Source organism: Buteo buteo, chromosome 14, assembly GCF_964188355.1.
Source record: "Buteo buteo chromosome 14, bButBut1.hap1.1, whole genome shotgun sequence".
NCBI classification, from domain to species: Eukaryota; Metazoa; Chordata; class Aves; order Accipitriformes; family Accipitridae; genus Buteo; species Buteo buteo.
This window is the reverse complement of record NC_134184.1, coordinates 3,332,431-3,351,000: the sequence shown is the minus strand read 5'-3', so window position 1 is coordinate 3,351,000 and position 18,570 is coordinate 3,332,431. Positions and strand designations below refer to the sequence as shown.

Sequence of the window (18,570 nt, the reverse complement as noted above, 5' to 3'; positions counted from 1 at the left end):
AGAAGTGGGCATGAGAGATGGACACACTGAGGGAAGAAAAGAAACAAGGAAAAGGAAGGGGGAAACCACTTGGAAAACAAACAGAGAAATACACATCAAAATAGATTAATCAATTATTTTTCTCAATTCTTAAAAAAAAAAAAAAGAACAATAAAAGATGGTCATGCTATCTGTTGATGAAATGTGTTAAAAATGACAGCCGTGCATTAACAGATAAAACAGGGACCTAACCAAAGTAAAGCAGAAACCTCAAATCCCTTAATTTCTATAGCCTAATTCCAACATTTTTGAGGAAACTAAAGGCTTATTTATATAAGTATAATAAGAAGATAAATCTTTTGTATTAAAAATGCTTAAAATAGACCTCAAGATCACACAGAAATGTTACTTCGATATGCCATTACCATTAAAATAAACAAAATACAAACGTTCTCTGCTAAACAGAAAATTAAAAATCAGCTGTTTCTAGAGTTAGGTTTGTTTAATTATCATTTGCAGCTGAAGTTACCAAACGCATATATGATCATTGAATGAAAATATGTGGCAGTATCATAGGAAAAGGGTACCAAAGCAGTGACCCACATGGCCTTTCAAGACCACTTTTGTTTGGAATATTTTTGAAAACTGCCACTGTCACAGTCCCTACACTGACAGAAATTCTCTTAAGGTCTTTGGAACTCCTGCTGGTATAGGGACTGTTGGATCTTTAGCCCCAGTTCAGCAAGGTACTTCAGCATGTGTTTTGAGCAGGACTTTGATAGTTAGATATACACTTACTTGCTTTGCTGAATCAGGGTCTGTATGATCAGATTTTTCAAGGAATTTTTGTTTCCATCTCTTTTATTTTTTTGTTATTTATTTGAAGATAAGAAATTTATGTTAAATATATAGCTTTTATAAAAAATATTTTTAATATAATTTTACCATTGTTATAAAATTACCAGAAGACAACCATTGGCCTAAATATCTCACCCCTGAGGTCCATCGGCACTTACGCCTTCCCCTTCAGAGGGAACACATTTAGGCCACCATCCTGCACGAGCTGTGCTGGTGGTCATTAGGCTTCGAATGGACAGAACCCTCCTCCTTTCGACAAAACACATTCAGAAACCCTCCAAAGGCATTAACACTGTGTCTGCGCGTACACACGCGAGCGACGCAATCTGCGTGTGCGATTAAGACATTCCCCTGGGGCAGTCACTTACTAGAATTACTGCTGTCATCCTTGGTTCCATCGAGACTTCCATCGGGGTGCATTTGCAAGTAGTAGCCTTGCCTGCAATATAACCTGGTCACTATACCCTTGAGCTGGGGATCTGAAAGACAAACATATTTTGTCACTAGCCTCAAAACTTTTTCCAAGAGTTATCCCTACTTCTCTCACTGTAGGAGGAAGTTTGGTGAAGCAGCATTGCCGTCTTAAAAGCAAGTACTACAACAGGATGGGTCCTGATGGAGAAAAATCTTGCCGCGGAGTGTTATTAGGCCAGTTGCGTATCCTGTTCTCTGCCTCCAACATCCTTCATTATAATTAACACAGGTAAAACACAGAAAAAAGGAACACCCCAAACACCCATAGTCAGAAGACTTAAACCAGATTAAGCCCTGCAGAAATATTTTAGACTTCAGCAACAAGTAGAGAGCCTTACAGAAACTAACAAAACATTTAAAAAACCCTACTCGTTTCATACATGTTAGGAACTTACTATACTTCACATAAGTTTTAAGGACACTTGGAGGAAAAGGTCTGTCTCCTTTCACTCTCTACCAAAAGTGATAAACTTATCTGGTATAATATTTTGTAGCAGTCCCATCTGAAGAGTTCCCAAAATTTTTTACCAATCTAGAAGCGGATACAATTCACCTGCCCTCTCCCACCTCCCAGGGAATAACACCCACAGTCAGGGCAAGACGTAACCCTCCTTCAACAGAGGAAAAAAACTGAAAAAACCCTTAGTAAGCTAAAAGTATATAGGAAATTCAGGGAGCTGAACAGTTGCACTACCCTGTTTAATACTCTGCATTTATGAAAATTGCTGAGAATTGGGCAGGGGCTGCCAAGCCACATCTTTATGATTCATCTCAAGGATGGTGCCTTACCAAATCATGAATTAAGCTGCTGCAGAACTGGATCAGTGCTGAGGAAGAGGACATTGCATCTTAAAAAAAAATCAACAGCACTACCTCTGTGTGACATCGGTATTAATATTGTTAAACATATACTCTTAGGCCCAGCTCCAGGCAGCCAGTACATAAACTTGTGCGGACATTGGCATTAAAAGCATCTATGTTGTATCATGCTCAGCTCCGCAATAATGAACTAAAATCCTAAAGGCTCTGAAACAGATATTTAATAAAATGAACATGTGAACTTCTATGGAAGACAGAAATGGTTTCCATGCAACCCTGTGGCCAGAATATAAAATCCTCCTTGAATTTGTGTATAATTGCTCTTCCAATCAATCATGCTGGGCTCCTTACAGTATCCTAAGGGGAGATGAAAATAAACACTAATAAATAAAACTGCCTCTGAGTGGAATGCTCTGACGTTTTCTATAGAGGCTCAGTTCCATGAAATGATTATGAAAGTGTTAAGCTTTTCTTGAATATCCCAATTACAAAGTCATATTAAACAATATACCCATCTAAATTAAAAATATAACAGTAAACTGCAAATATCAAAAACTCTTACTATAAATATTAACACTGCAAGACTTTTGAGGCATGGAAATAAATAATATAAACAACTGATGGTCAATATGTAAGCACATTACAATTTTTTTTTAACTGCAAATTTTGCTTTCTGTGAATTTTTAGATTAGCAAAAGCTTCTCTGTCTTTATATAAGAATACTCAGAAACAAATATCTTTAAAATTTATAAACAGAATAAACTATTTTCTTTGAATGTACTGTCTCAATCAGCTTCACCAGGCAACTCAAAAGTATTTGCACAATTTAAAAATGAAAAGTGAGTTCCTCTCACACAGGCACTATCCCTAGCAATGCATGCTTTCAATGTGCACTTCCAAATTGATGATTTTAAACATACTTGCTTTACACAAACTAAAATGGCATTTTAAAAGACTAAAGAAAAATATTTTAAGATTATTATTAAAATTAGAGCTTTAAAAAGTATTTACAGGAAAAATATCAGTATTTTGAAAAACAGTTTCTACACCCAAAGAATCATGAATAAATTATTTTTTTATCATCACTTTAGCTCAAAGAAGTATCATAGGAAGGCAAAGTACAGACAATTCACTATCACCAGCTGTTTACATCTACTGCTTCAAGGGAAAAATGTGAAACTTAGAAATGACTTTCAAAGTTGTTCTTTATACTTATTCTATTAATTTATCTAAATTCACAAATAAAATCTACTTTCTAACAAGAAATTGCACAATCATTTGTCTGTTTTTTCACCAAAAGCATTACTTAAAGTTAACCCTGGAATTTACTACTAATAATATGATACTAATTAATAATTTCATTGTGCAAATTAGATCTCTGTAGACCAATAAATGGCAAAAAAAAAAAAAAAAGTCTTTTTTGTCCCATGAAATGTAGCAACTGAAACTTTCTTTTTACTTTTTTCCTGTGGATTATTAGAACCTGTTTTACCCACCCTCCTAAGAACATCTTTTCTACCTTAAATTCCTACCTGTCCTTAGCAAGATTAAAACTTTTATTCCTGACAAGTAATTTAATCATGCATTTCTTACTAGTTCTTGATCATAATATTAGTCAATATATATCACAGCACTTCAGATCTACAAATCAAAGTAAATAGCAACTGTTTTAGCTGAACAGTGCTCAAAAAACTGGGGGAACTGGCCAATGATACATGATTATTTCTGTGACCTCAACCAAAAAGCAACCCAGATTTAGTGATGGAGTTGTATGAAATGACTCATTAATCTCAATGCAAGTCATAATAAGCAATAGTCAAAAAGACTACTCCATACAGCCTCAAGGTAAATATCTCCAAGATGAAGCAGACAATCCTGTCAGGCAAGGAATTTATCTCTTCTCCTTGCAGAAAGATAAATTACTCTTTCAGGTCCTTTTTGAGACACCTGGGCAGCAAGCAGAGAAGAGAAATCCGCTAGTCCCTCTATTTCTATAGCGTTTTATCTACCCATTGTCACTTAAAATTACAGAAACAGTCCCAGCTTCAGATGATTTACAAACGAGTTCCTCAAATCCTTGACCACACTTTTTTTTTTTTTAACCATCTGCTAGAAAGCAGGAGCGACCAGCAATGCCCAGAAACACCAGCAGAAGACTGATGCTGCCTGTCCACAGGTGCACTGGATATGTTATGGTTTTTAACTCCCACCACAGTGATACAGGTAGACAGACCAGCAATTACTCTTATCCTTTATACCCCCCACACCCCTTTTTCTTCCCACATGAAAGAGAAAGGGAATGGCAAGAGAATACAGAAAAATAATAAACCACAAACAAACAGGATGAAAGTACGCGACCTTACCGAAGAGTTCCCAGCTCTCATGATTTTATTATAGATATTTTGCTACTAGTTCTCTTAAAGTCCTAGCCACCACAGCAAAGTGATTATGTGAAAAATACCCTTTCTATTTAATTTTAAACGCCTTGACTTCAGAGGGAAAAAACCCAAACCAGCGAACTTCACCATGGATCAAAATCAAAGGACAGTTCAACATCTCTTAATGATTTTTATTGATCTTATTTTGCACCTTGACTTCTGATGTTGAACACTTCAGCGTGACAAGTCTGCAATGCCCCACCATGGAAAGAATTATTCTGACTTGTAGTTATTAGAGGTTGTCACTAAAAATCCAAAGACGTTGTACTGAATGGACAAAGCAATAGCTTCTCAAGCCTCTCTTCCACAGCAACCTGCATGACAGCAGCCACTTGCAGCCCGCTTTTAGTGCTTTTTTTCCTTGTCAGTGGCGACAGCAGGATGCATGATTGCAGTTAGCATGCACACTCTGTCAGTAGCTTTTCTGATGTCCTCAACAAAGGCAGAGTTTAATTAAGATGTCTTCTCCCTCGAAGAGTGGCTACAAAAATGGTTTTGGCATTAACTCATGACAGGCTGAGTACAGCTCTTACTTTAGAACAATTATGACACTTACTGTTTTGAATTAAGAATATTTTCTGTTCAAAACCAGAATGGTTTTAGCATCTCCTTCGACACGCCCACAGGCTGCCAGGACAGATCCCTTTGAATTTTGTAGGTTTAAAATAAACAAGGGGACAAACTCATTAAATATGGGTGTTAAGGATTTTACCTTTGTGTTTGGACATAGATGAATTTACAATGCTAAAAGGACAACGATGAATATGCCCATTGTATTTTAACACCATGAAAAATGAATCCCTTAGCATCCACTGGAGTTTTAATTTTTAGTTTTTACAACAGGAGGGCTTTTTTTTTGCCTGTCATTATTTACTTACTCCCTCTTTTGAATAAAGGTACTAAATAAAAGCTTGTTTGAGCTGACAAGCAAATGCTTAATGTTGGGTTAGTTTCATATCAATTCACATTCTTATGGAGAATAAATTGCACTATCCAGTCCATTACCAGTCTGTCACAAAATGAGTTGCTCAGCGAGTCAAATGAAAGCCAGTATTTAGAGGTACATTCAGCTCAGATAGCATTGCATCAAACTCATGTTAACAACTGGTAGCTCCATGTCCTTCACATTTTAATTGCCCTTTATTCTTTGCATTTCCCTCTTGCAGTTTTTACTTTGGGATGCTTCAGTACTAAAAATACCACTCATGCTGGTCCAGAATAAATCAGGCTTTTTTTTAATTATTTTTTTAAGATTTCTGGTGCTGCGATAGTCACCATGACTTGACTGTCATTTCTTGCTCGCTGATATTATGATCAGCTTTTGTTAGGAATCTTCTCCCTCATCTATTAAACTTAATTTGAAATATCAAAAACATTTATCATCTGTATTAGGATTAAAAAAATATCAACTCCCCCAAAAGCCACAACCCCCAGATTTCTTGTGAAGTTGGGAAGCAAAATACCCACCCAAAGCACCCACTCCAGACCCATCTCCCAGTTAGTTTGTAAGGCCTGGGATGTGTAAAAGGCCACTTTTCCTGACTTCTTACACAAGAGTACCTTGACAATAGTGTTGTGCGGAGTTTTGGAGTGGGATTCTTGCAGAAGCCACCCTACTTTGTATAATAATTAACTACCCACCACGGGCGGGATTAGAGCCCATCCACTAGACCACAGTTCAAGGCAGCCTCCAGCCCTTCGCTGACTTCTGCACAGAAACCTATTGGTGCTTCAGAATAATGTCTGGATACTATTTGAAACTTTAAACATGTGTCAGTACTACTTAGCATTTTAGAAACTAGGCAATTCAGATCCAGAAGGAGAAACCAAATCCCATGTAAAAGTACATTTCCTTTTTGGATTCTCATTTCAAGCATTTCAGTTCCTCCTGTAACTCTTTTCCCAGTTTGCAAAAGTTGTCTTCTTCTCAAGCATACTATCTATGTTTAATTGCAACAGTACTCTAACAGGTACAGTCAGTACAGATGATTGCATTACACTCCTTTTGCCTTGTTTTTGGCAAGTTTTGCATCATTCAAGCACAGAGAAGTGCAGGATCCTCTGATACGCGTGTTACACAATCACAAAAGTAAGCTTCCTAAAGCAAGTACATAGCCAATGGGGAATTCAAAATGCAGAATTTTGTACTTCATTTAAAGGTGATAAAATCCTAAATAGGCATCTAAAACCATAATGTTCTTTCATTATTAAACTCTTCAGCTGTTCTTATGATACAGCTCTTGCATTCAAAAGCTTTACACGCTCCTAACATCTTTATTATTTTGGCTGTCCTGTCACCTGGTGTCTCAATGTTTCAAAGTTTCTGATCATGTTGTTTTTACTTTCTCTTATTGTTAATAGAAAGTGATAAAATATGGACATTTATATGGATGGTAGTGCTCTCTGATTGTAGTAATAATGTTCTCAATACCTCATAATACACACCAAGAAACTAAAATTTAATTAAAAACTTGAAAGAAAAATATTTTTAAAAGAAAGTTTTGCTCTATTCAGGACAGAGGGGAAAAGGATATAATGTGAACTCAGAAAAGCAATAGCTTCCATTATTCCCTGTTCCCATAAGTAATAATAGTACTTATTCTGAAATGTGGTGGCTTTGTGAGCCTGTTTCTCTGTGCTCACTTACTTTTCTGTCCTCTCGATGATTACAGGGCACTCAACTTCAGTGTTTATTTTTAACTCTACTTTTTTTTCTGTTCTTGCCTCACATCACAAGCTTGTCTCCCGCAGAACCTCGCTTTGAGACCACATTTAAGAGAGACAGAGAGTCCTCCTACGTTCCTGCGCTGTCATTGTCATGGGCACTTCCACAGCGTTTATGAAATTTCTTGGTAAACTATGAAAGCGGGTTGGAGTTCTGCAAAATGGTTGCTTTTCCTGAAAGCACAGCATCGTACCCTTTGTGCTGGAGTCCTTGCCTTTGTATTGCAAATGTTTTTATGTTAACTGTAAATTGTGCTCCCTTCCATTTGTGCGCACTGACGTTTTGTCTCTAGGTTATACAATACATTTCAAACTACATGAGATTTTCTTCTTGCTATGTGGTTTTACTTGAACAAATTTGATCATCAATAGAATTACAGCAACTTTGCTTCTAGCTGGGATAATTTGTATATGTTCAGATTCACAAGATGATTGGATTTAATAGACTTGTCTACAGCATAATTGCTAACAGTCTCCTTTACCAGCCATATTATTTTTGGAGGGTATTTGTTGGAAAAGGAAGAGGTTTAGGTTGTTAAGAAAACACATTGTTCCAAAATCACAATTTTACATGGGTGTGGTAGTTTAATTTTAGTAATTTCATTAATAATTTGCACTTCTCTTCCTACTGGACTATATTGTACATCTCCGATGTTTCTGATCTTGCAACACATGGATTTGTTGGGAGATGTCTCCCTAAATACTGCCTTCCACTGTTGACCCATGTTCCTTCTAATACACTAAAATTCAATGATCTCCAATTTCTCAGTATCTAAAATAGCTGACGTTATACGTAGGAATATTGAAAAGAAGCCAGCCTCTAATTCCAGGCTTACAATAGATAGCACTAGTCACTGTTTAATGCATTTAACTGTTATCTGACAAGCATCATCTTCCACTGACACAAGAAAACATCTTTGCAACTATATTCACTTTCTCAAAGTTTACTTTGAAATGCTAAGAATTCTATTGTCTGAAGTTCCATGTCACAGCAGTCTTGCTTTTTCTTTTCATTTCACATAGGCCTAAAGAATATCCTGTCTTACTGAATCTACCTGACTTAGATAAAATCATTTTCTAGTATTTTGTTTAGGACTCCTTCCTATACCTGAACATTGTAGTTCTTGCTTCATGGTATTTTCTTGCTTCTGAATTCTGACAGTAGAACATTAACATCATACAAAATATTGCTTAACATTTCTCTTTAAAACAAAAACATTAAGCAGTAGATCCCAGAGTTAAGTAATTTCTGTGTCCTCATTTTTGCAATAATCTCCACTTTGTTAGCTTCCCAAAAAAAGGCCCTATGAAAGGCCACACTTTATTTTAGTCACATACAAAAAATACCAAGGCACCACAATGTGACAGATTCTATTACCATTTAACTTATGTATAAAATTTGACTAAAGCATTGCCCTTTTAATCAGTAAATAAATAGGTTTTAAGAATGAGATTTCTCTGAAGATGTCACTGAATGTTGAAAGCACAATAGGATGGGCATAGATGACCTTTCCAAATGTAACTGAATATATTTCACGTAACACCTAACTTACCAAAGAATGAATTTGATTCTCCCTTTCCTAGATAGCTCATATTTTTAGAACTAAATGTTTAAACAAAACGTTTATTTTTACAATCTTGACTATTTGCCTCCTTGCATGCGACATCACAAAGAATGAAATATTTGAAGTCATGTATGTTTCTAATTCTTTCACAAACTGACTTAGAATTAAATTTGAAAGCACCTAAACAATCTGTTTTAAAAGTACTCAAACCCATTATGGTAATGCTGAATGGAGAGAGGATAGCAAGCTAATTTGCAATGCTAAGTATTAAATCCTAAACCATACTCCATTTTCTATTGTTACATACAGGAAGCTTCCACAATACCGAGTGGCAGGGGTCCTTAACTTGTTATTAACTTCATTTAATTCTTGCCAGAATACATAAAAGCCAACAAAATGAAGTAGTATATTCCCTCTGCTTAAATATGCAACAGCACCACTTCTGAAATGTGCACCTCAAGAACATAGTGTATTATATTTACTTTTACTTTCTTGCCAATGGCGAAAAATATTGAAAGAAGCCATTCACGTTACTTTCAAGAAATTTTAAATTTTCATCTAAGAACTAGCCTCAAAAGTGGAGGCAAACAGACTAACTGCACTGCCAATGAACTGGGACAAAGGAGATTTTACCTAGTTATGAAGCAATAACCAGGAATTGCAATATATAAATCATCAAATCACAGAATCATTTAGGTTGGAAAAGACCCTTTAAGATCATCAAGTCCAACCATTAACCTGGCACTGCCAAGTCCATCACTAAACCATGTCCCCAAGCACCACGTCTACGCATCTTTTAAATACCTCCAGGGATGGTGACTCAACCACTTCCCTGGTGTCCTGGTTTCAGCTGGGACGGAGTTAACTGTCTTCCTAGGAGCTGGTACAGTGCTATGTTTTGAGTTCAGTATGAGAAGAATGTTGATAACACACTGATGTTTTCAGTTATTGCTAAGTGTTTAGACTATAGTCAAGGATTTTTCAGCTTCTCATGCCCAGCCAGCGAGAAAGCTGGAGGGGCACAAGAAGTTGGGAGGGGACAGAGCCAGGGCAGCTGACCCAAACTGGCCAGAGGGGTATTCCAGACCACGGGACGTCATGTCCAGTATATAAACTGGGGGAAGTGGGGGCGGGGGGATCGCCGCTCGGGGACTAGTTGGGCATTGATCGGTAGGTGGTAATTGCCCTGTGCATCATTTGTACATTCCAATCCTTTCATTATTACTGTTGTCATTTTATTAGGGTTACCATTATCATTATTAGTTTCTTCCTTTCTTTTCTAGTAAACCATTCTTATCTCAACACAAGAGTTTTACTTCGTTTCCTGATTTTCTCCCCCATCCCACTGGGGTGAGCGGCTGCGTGGTGCTTAGTTGCTGGCTGGGGTTAAACCACGACACCTGAGCAGCCTCTTCCAATGCTTGAGAACCCTTTTGGTGAAGAAATTTTTCCTAATATCCAATCTAAACCTCCTCTGGCGCAACTTGAGGCCATTTCCTCTTGTTGTACCACTTGTTACTTGGGAGAAGAGACCAACCCCATGTCCCTACACCCTCCTTTCAGGCAGTTGTAGAGAGCGATCAGGTCTCCCCTCAGTCTCCTTTTCTCCAGACTAAACAACCCCAGTTCCCTCAGCTGCTCCTCACAAGACTTGTGCTCATATGATACATCACAGACTCCTTGCAGAGCAAAGACACTCAATTTTCTTTGATAGCTGAGCAACATATAAGGCTTTCCTGGTTCAGATGCAGCAGATTCCAAATATCTCTTAATGTAGCTGTCTCAATTTTTACTGCCACCACCATAAACAGATACATTACTGCATTTTACAACATTACAAAAAAAATCACAAATTGTCATTTCCACATTAGCTGGGTTGAGTAGACTGAGCTGACATTTGTGCAGGTTTAAACACATAAATCAGAAAGCAAACAGAAACATTACTTGTTCTTTTTCAGCAGTGCTAACAATTTAGTGCACAAATGTAAACTCCTGATTAATAAAACAATAAAAGCACTGTGACCAAAGACAAATAAACCTGTTTGATACTAAAATGAAAGAAAAAAAAAAACAACAAAAAAAACCCCCACAACACTCAAAAGGAAATAAAGAACTACCAAGGAAGTTGATAAATTAATTACATTTTAATTTAGTGTTCAGTGATGTCCAAAACACAGGGCTTGCTTACTTGTTTTCTTTATATCTGACAGGAAGCATTTACTATGAAAAATACATATCAGTAAGCTGACTTCCAATGTTCAAAAAAGTGGAAAAGCCAAAGTTTTCCTTAGTTGAATATTGTGTATTTCTATATATTATTATTTAATCCTTATGCTTTAACATAAATCCTCACTGTCAAACCATGTCATTCACCAACACTGCCTGAACAGATTTGTTTACAAAGACAAAATCCCAGCAAAATGAGAACTGTTAAATGCAAGTTGTATTTCAGTCCTCTTCAAGAACAAGTAATATTACTGGAGATATAGGACTCCTGTGGCCAGGATGAAAGGAAAATTGATTGGGAAATGGATAATCCCATTGTGAAAGGGAAATAAATGTATTTCCATGTTTGTTATTAGTTAGGAACAATCTTTATTGCTCCTGTATACAGCAAGATTACAAAGGTCCCATCAGACAAGCTGAAGTTCGCACTATTAATATGAATAAGATAACCTTATTTATTTAGAAAAATATTTATTTGTGTAGGAAAGCATGAATGCACTGGCATTAATTCATATAGAAGCTCTATAAAAGAATTTTTAATATCATTATACATACAGTACCATTAATAATTAACATTTTTTATAACATTCCACAAAGGGTTGCTCTTTTCAATTTAATCTCCAAAATCTTTAACAGCAACAGAAAAGAAAGCAAGGCAATAGCACCAAAAAAGTATGATTGAGGATCTACTGCCCTTTTTTTTTTTTAAACAAGTGATATACCCAAGAAAAGTCATGAGTTAGAGGAAGCGAATTATTAAGAACTACTTGAACCAGAAAATAGCAAGTCATACTAAATATTTCATTCGTTCTTTCATTTTTGCAGTGTAACTAAGTGCTACCCGGGAATGCTATTTAACCAGGGACCCACTGAAGAAAGAGCAGACATTTTCCTATACTTTATTCTACCATACACACAAGCACTTGTATACTTTATTTGAGAGAATGCAGTGAGATGGAGAGACAGAAAGAGAAGCAATGCATGGCTGCTTTGGTTTTCTGAGATCACATTTCCCCCAAATCCTCCCTGTGAGAAAGACGAGAGTCCTGCTCAGCCTACAGACTGCAAGGCCTCATAATCTGTGGTATCAAACACAATTCAGAAATCTTAAGAGAAGCAGCTTGGAAAACCGATCTTCAGCCAGTGCAACAAGAAAATAATCCCCTGTAGTTGAAGAACAGTCTGTACCATTTCTAATTCAGAATTACAGGTTCATTTCTTTTACCATCAGTATGACAAAGCCTTGCCTCTTTACTGGAGGTGTTCCCTGCTTATTTTTTGAGTTCAGGGTTAACTTGGGCCACAACTTCAAGGGTTTTTTTGTCTTCCTCCACCTCTGCTACCCAAGAAAACTTGGAATACACAGAAAGAAAACAAACTCTTAGGAAGTTACATGACCCCAGCAGCTGGGCTTTAAGGAAATTGGTAGATTTTGCCCCGATGATACAGGACAGATCACAGAAAACTGTGACAGGCAGTCACTCAACAAATCCTTTTTGAGGGACCTCAGCACAAACAGCCTTGTTTCTCTGGAACTGCTCTTGCTGCGAGACTAACTCTAGCACGAAAAAAATGGCTGTAAGTGGCAGACTCCTTTTATGCCACCTAATACTCCTAGAGGAAAAAGTACCACAGTAAACCAAACAAAACCAAATCATTTATCCCACCTAGATTAAATTACTCTGGCTCTCTTGGAAAGGCTATTTAGCTACTAACCAGAAACTAAGCAGAACTATACTCACAGCATCTATGAGAAAATGAGCAGAAACAGTTCAGGTCACCTTGATTATTCACTAATAAGGAGTAAATAAATCTTCCAGTTCTGAGTCTTTTGATTATATGGTGGAGACACAGTCAGCAGAGACTACCCCAGCCTCTCACTGGCACCATGAACTAAACCTGCTGTTCACCTACAAAAAACCAGAAGCATTGTATAAAGTCTCACAATGTTTGCGAGGGTTTGAGGAGCTCAAAGTTGGTTCATGCTTTGATGGAGACCTGCCCAAAAATACCTCAAAAACACTGACAGGGCTTTCAATCTCTAAATCTAAATTTTATTAGAACACAAACCAGAACAAATAGTTTTTAAATATATAACCTGAAAGTGAAATAAAAATAAGTAAGAGTTTTGTAAGAGATCTCCCATTCTATCCAGTGCATTTTTGCAGTGACTTCATGTTCTCTATTTCATCCTGCTTTGCCTCCAGTCCAGTTCTCTCACCATGGAGAACTGGCTATACATCTACCACCTGTACTTTTTTTAACCCATTCAGGTGACAGGCTCTCCTTGCCCTGTTTCTTACATCCTATCTTTCACTCCCTACCTGCTGTACTCTTCAGTCCAGCATCGTTTCCCAGCTGTGCATCTCCAACTACACTGAGCAGTCAAGAAGATGTAAGACAGCCCTTCTCTCTGCTGCCCAATCACATCTTAATTTTAGTAACAAAACACATGTGTAAACTTAAACAAAAACAAATATGCCATCAGTCACATATATCCTCCTTCACAAATTTATAGAAACATTCAGATTCTCTTCAGGCTAACTATGCACTTAACAGAAGATACAAACTCCACATCATAGCCACCAGGAAATAATACACTGTCTATAATTTCTGGTTGTATACACAGAAGTCTACCAGCACATTGAGCTAGAGCCACCAGCAGCTTCATCAGCCATCACTTGCAGTTTGCAGAGTAGTGAGTCAGGCTGAAGATACATGGCAGTTCTGAATGTGTATTTTCTCCCAAGATGTGTAATACAAAACTGGCAAAAAAACCCAGACCGAAATGTACTCCTCAAGTCTGCTGAGCCACAACATCTCCATGATGGTTCCTCCCTTCACTGTCTGCCTGGCCAAGACCAGTTACACCAGCACCGTTCCTTGTCAAGTCTGGAATCTTCTCAATTTATTACAGAGGCCCAATTACATGTATGGAGATACTAAATGAGGCAAATTCCAGACCTGTTGTTGGTGTCTTCCAGTGACATAACAAGTGACATTGCTCTGACCAGGTATGGACATCTGCCCCTGCCTGAACTAGTGATCCTGAATTCCTTCAAGAAGGAGCGGGGAGAAACAGGCAGCTCTAGGTATGATTTCCCTCATTCTGAAGTACAGGTCAAAAATGCACCAAATGAACTACACCCAAGACACCTTACTTATCCACCCAAAACATCTATCATGTGCTCTTCAGACCTGTTCAGCCCTTGGAGACACTAATGCTCTCAACCCTTTGGACGAGCCTTTCCTCCCCAGGGCTCAACTCCAGCCTCTGTCAGACTATTCTGTTTGGACTAGACTTACGGTCTGACCCGGACAGCCACTCATTCATTCTCATGTTGTCTTAGGAGACCCACCTATGCTATAAAAATGCAGCCATATGGGCACAACTAAATTTAAACTGGTTTGCTTAGCATCCTCAACTATCAGCTGCTGACTTTTCTCACACCAGGGTTCCCACTCCACCCTTTAATTTGAAGCTTGTCCTGAAAACTGCTTTACAGAATATACACATTCAACTAGTGTGTTTTAAACAGAAATCAAGAGCAATTTCACTCTCCAAATCCATTTGCTTGTATTGCAGCAGTATCTTGTTAGCCCCAGTGATGACTGAGGCACTACCGTGTGAGCCTGCATTCAGAAGAGCCAACAGGTATGCTCCTAAAGAACATATTACAACATTTTCTGAGTATTAATATTAAACTCTCTTTAAATCTCTTACATTTCCTGCACATTTATTACACTGACAACTTAAATGTTGTTTGAAGCTGAAAGATTAGGGATTGAAAAGCAGGAAATTTGTCCCCAGGATTTCCACTGCAACTTTTGCCCGCACCTGGTGATGCTGCATTGACAGCACTGCTATTAGCCTGTATCACTGAGTGGCGACAACAAGTGGCACAAATTTTAATCTGTAATAATGTCCTAACGACAGCCTTTGACTGTTTCAGCTTTCTTTAGCATACCATGAAATACCTAACAGTTTTTATCAGGACATAAATTCAAGTCTCTCCAGCTCCTAAGTGCAGCCAGGAAAAAAAAAACCAAACCAAAACAGAAAAGATATTACTAATTCAGAAAGCTGTCCAAAATTAATCTACTTCCTTTTCAACCAAGCTCACATTATAGCGGAAGTCTTTGTTTATTTTTCAGAGGCCTTTGATGTAGTCCTCTATTTCCACACTCAAATAAAGCAGAAACCTCCAACATAAATCTCGTTCAGACTTGACACACAAGCCAAACTCCCTTTTCTGCACACAGAGAGGAGGGGTGTGTATGAGCCTTGATTATGCTTTATTAGGTTCTTCACTAAAATCTGTGTCTGTGGCCCCATCAAGTGGGTGACACTTGACTTTTCTAAGAAATTATTTATAGCTGTATGCAAAGCGTGGGTTTACCAGAGATAGAATAGGAGGAAAGGAGAAAGAGACAGTAAACACTCCCATCACCCTAACACACCATCAGCTGTGTGCTGCTGCAAAACTCACCCACCATCTTTTTTACTGCGTATTTTGCAGACAAACCACAAATCTGCCACTTTATAATCAAAGTGTCGCTTCAGCTGTGTCTAGGGAACATAACAAGACAGCAAAGGAAGCGCAAGACATCAGAAAGCGGCTGAGCAACAACTTTGCTTTCAGTACAAGGCCTGAAGATGCTGGGACGGTCCCTACCCAAGGCAACCGTACAGCCCTCGTCGCTGGATCGTCAAAGCAACAGAGGGGTTTTTTCAGCAGATGCTTCCCTGTAGCAACAGTAAGGAGAGAAGTAGTGGCACCTCACCTTACCGAGAAGGACTGACACACGTGGCTTGGAAACAATTTACGCCGTATGACTTCAGGTTTCTGACATGAGCACCCGGACTCGTGCTCTGAAAGGTCATAAAGTACTCAGGGCGTGCGATGCTGAAGACAGAAGTCTGACGTTGGATCATGTGAATAAAGGAACCACGCTGTCACCCAGGATGTTTGCAACTGAAAAAGGGCTTGGATCTGAGTCTCCATAGCAGCAGTGACTGCCTGGAAGTAGGACAGCTGGCCTCTGTTTATAGAGCCAAGACCAACACAATTTTTTTGTAGTTTACCAAAATAATAGAAAAACAAACCTTGGCATAAAAAGCAAAAATGAATGGATTAAAAGTTTTTCCATTCTTCTCTAATAGGCCAAAGTGAGAAACGGTGTACCACTAGCAGTTGAAAAAACATTGGGTCACACCGAAACAAAATCACCAATAACTGAGAGTTTAAATCCTTCATTTCCTGAAAAACTAAATAGTTAATTCAGTCAAAGAGTAAATACTTCATTTCAAAGATGAGTGCAGTTTTATAATGTTTAAAATAAATTGACTAACAGCTTGAAATATTCAAGACTTGCTTCAAAACTGGAAAAATAATAGTAATAAAAATTGTAAAATGCCTATCTGAAAAAAAAAAAATTAAAAAAAAAAAAAAAAAAGGCTTATTCCAGATTGCTTCCAGGTTCACCCCTTTCCCCCTATGAAGAGCAACATGGTTAAACTAACATGTCTGTGAAGACTCTTCTGTTGCTTTGAGTTCTGCATTTTAGAATCAACAAGCTTACAAAGAAAAGAACCTTTAAAAATAGCCCTGCCCTACCATATATCCCATCTAAAGCAAAGAGGAAGACAAATCCTTTCCAACTGAGCTAACGGGATCAATTCTGTGGCTTCTGGTTTCACTTACCAGCATAGTTCTGATGTCTGTGAAAGGACCCAAAACCTAAAGACCTCATCATAGATGGAAACACAGAGACATTGAGGAAGCAGAGTATTACTATGGGATTCAAAATCTCATTAAGAGCAGAATCTACACCCTTCCTGATGGGAAAGCGTCACGCACTCAGAGAGGACAAATGTCCTCTATTGAATTTCCTTGGCCACTTCCTGAAATCTCCAGACATCTAGCTCCAATGCAGAGAACACTGAAGTTAGTTTTTAATTTCTGCGTCACAAATTGCCTCTGTATTTCTGTTGTGGTTTAACCGAAGCCGGTAACTAAGGGCCATGCAGCCACTCACTCACTCCCCCCCCCCAGTGGGATGGGGGAGAGAATCGGGAAAAAACAAGTAAAACTCATGGGTTGAGATAAGAATGGTTTAATAGAAAAGAAAAGAAGAAACTAATAATGATAATGGTAACCCTAATAAAATGACAACAGTAATAATGAAAGGATTGGAATGTACAAAAGTGATGCACAGGGCAATTGCTCACCACTCACCAACCAAGGCCCAGCTAGCTCCCGAGCAGCAATCCCTGCCCAGCCAACTCCCCCCAGTTTATATACTGGGCATGACATCACATGGTCTGGAATACCCCTTTGGCCAGTTTGGGTCAGCTGCCCTGGCTGTGTCCCCTCCCAACTTCTTGTGCCCCTCCAGCCTTCTTGCTGGCTGGGCATCAGAAGCTGAAAAATTCTTGACTTACTTAGTCTAAACACGACTTAGAACAACCAAAAACATCAGTGTGTTATCAACATTCTTCTCACACCAAACCCAGAACACAGCACTATACCAGTTACTAGAAAGGAAATTAACTCTATTCCAGCTGAAACCAGGACAATTTCTAGTTTGCATTCTTTTTATTTTTAGAACATGGTTAGTTTTGATTATTTTGATGTAAATATTTTAAAGGCCATACAGTTATTCATTGAAATTATTATTCAAGTTCCAAGTAAAGATAGGCTGCTTCCATTATATCTAGGTTAAAAAAAACCACTGTGGTATCTACAAGATTTTGTATGTGTCCTGTTGATTACAACGTTTTGTAGACTTGTAATGAATATAACGTTATGCCAGGACTCTCTAACAGCGCGTAGAAGGTGAGGATGGCCCCAGGGGCAAAGCCCAGAGGTCTCAGTTGGGAGAGCAGCGTGGGCTGGGCTCCACTTTGGAGGTGACTAGGCTGATCCAGAACACTGGGGCACGTTCCTGGAGGAGGATAAGCCCTGGCCTCGTACTGCAAAGTCACAATAAAAAGACCCTGCTGCCACCAGATTTCCAGGCAGAGCCTAAACACAGGAGATGAGCATCACCCTCGCTTTACAGACAGCAAAACTGAAGCACAAAGAGGATGGATGGTTTGTCCAAAGTGGCAATAAAAATGAGGTTTTCTGCATCCTAGTCCAGGATGCAGATGCCCCTACCAGGCTACACAAAAGGACTGAATATGACTGGAAAAGACGCAATTAACAACTGGATAGACAGAAACTGTTATTTACAAGCATGTCAGAGGCCAATTACTACCCGGAGTTTTACATTAAATTGAGTGTGTTCATTCGTGTAAGACAGTATTAATCCCACTTTTGAGGCAAATGGAAGGATTTTAATAGAGGAATTTAAAGTGGGGGAAGTGAAGGCAAGGGAAAAAGGCTTGCCACTGTTAATAAAATAAATAGATGTCAGCACAAATAGACATCACTTATTAGAAGCCCTCTATCCTTGTAGCAGAATGACGGCTTATAAAATCT

The 18,570-nt window shown here is 38.3% G+C and overlaps 1 protein-coding gene across 5 annotated transcripts in view; it reads right to left on the bottom strand.

The window, feature by feature from the left end:
- The window catches only part of FGF14 (fibroblast growth factor 14), a 247,702-nt gene that overhangs the window by 106,553 nt on the left and 122,579 nt on the right, over positions 1 to 18,570 (bottom strand). For 4 of the 5 annotated variants that reach the window (XM_075045898.1, XM_075045902.1, XM_075045899.1 and 1 more), the window contains one exon: positions 1,206 to 1,316. The exons of the other annotated variant lie outside the window; for it this stretch is intronic. In XM_075045898.1, coding sequence (XP_074901999.1) covers positions 1,206 to 1,316 — 111 coding nt within the window. The remainder of the gene's footprint in view (positions 1 to 1,205; positions 1,317 to 18,570) is intronic. 5 annotated transcript variants of the gene reach the window in all.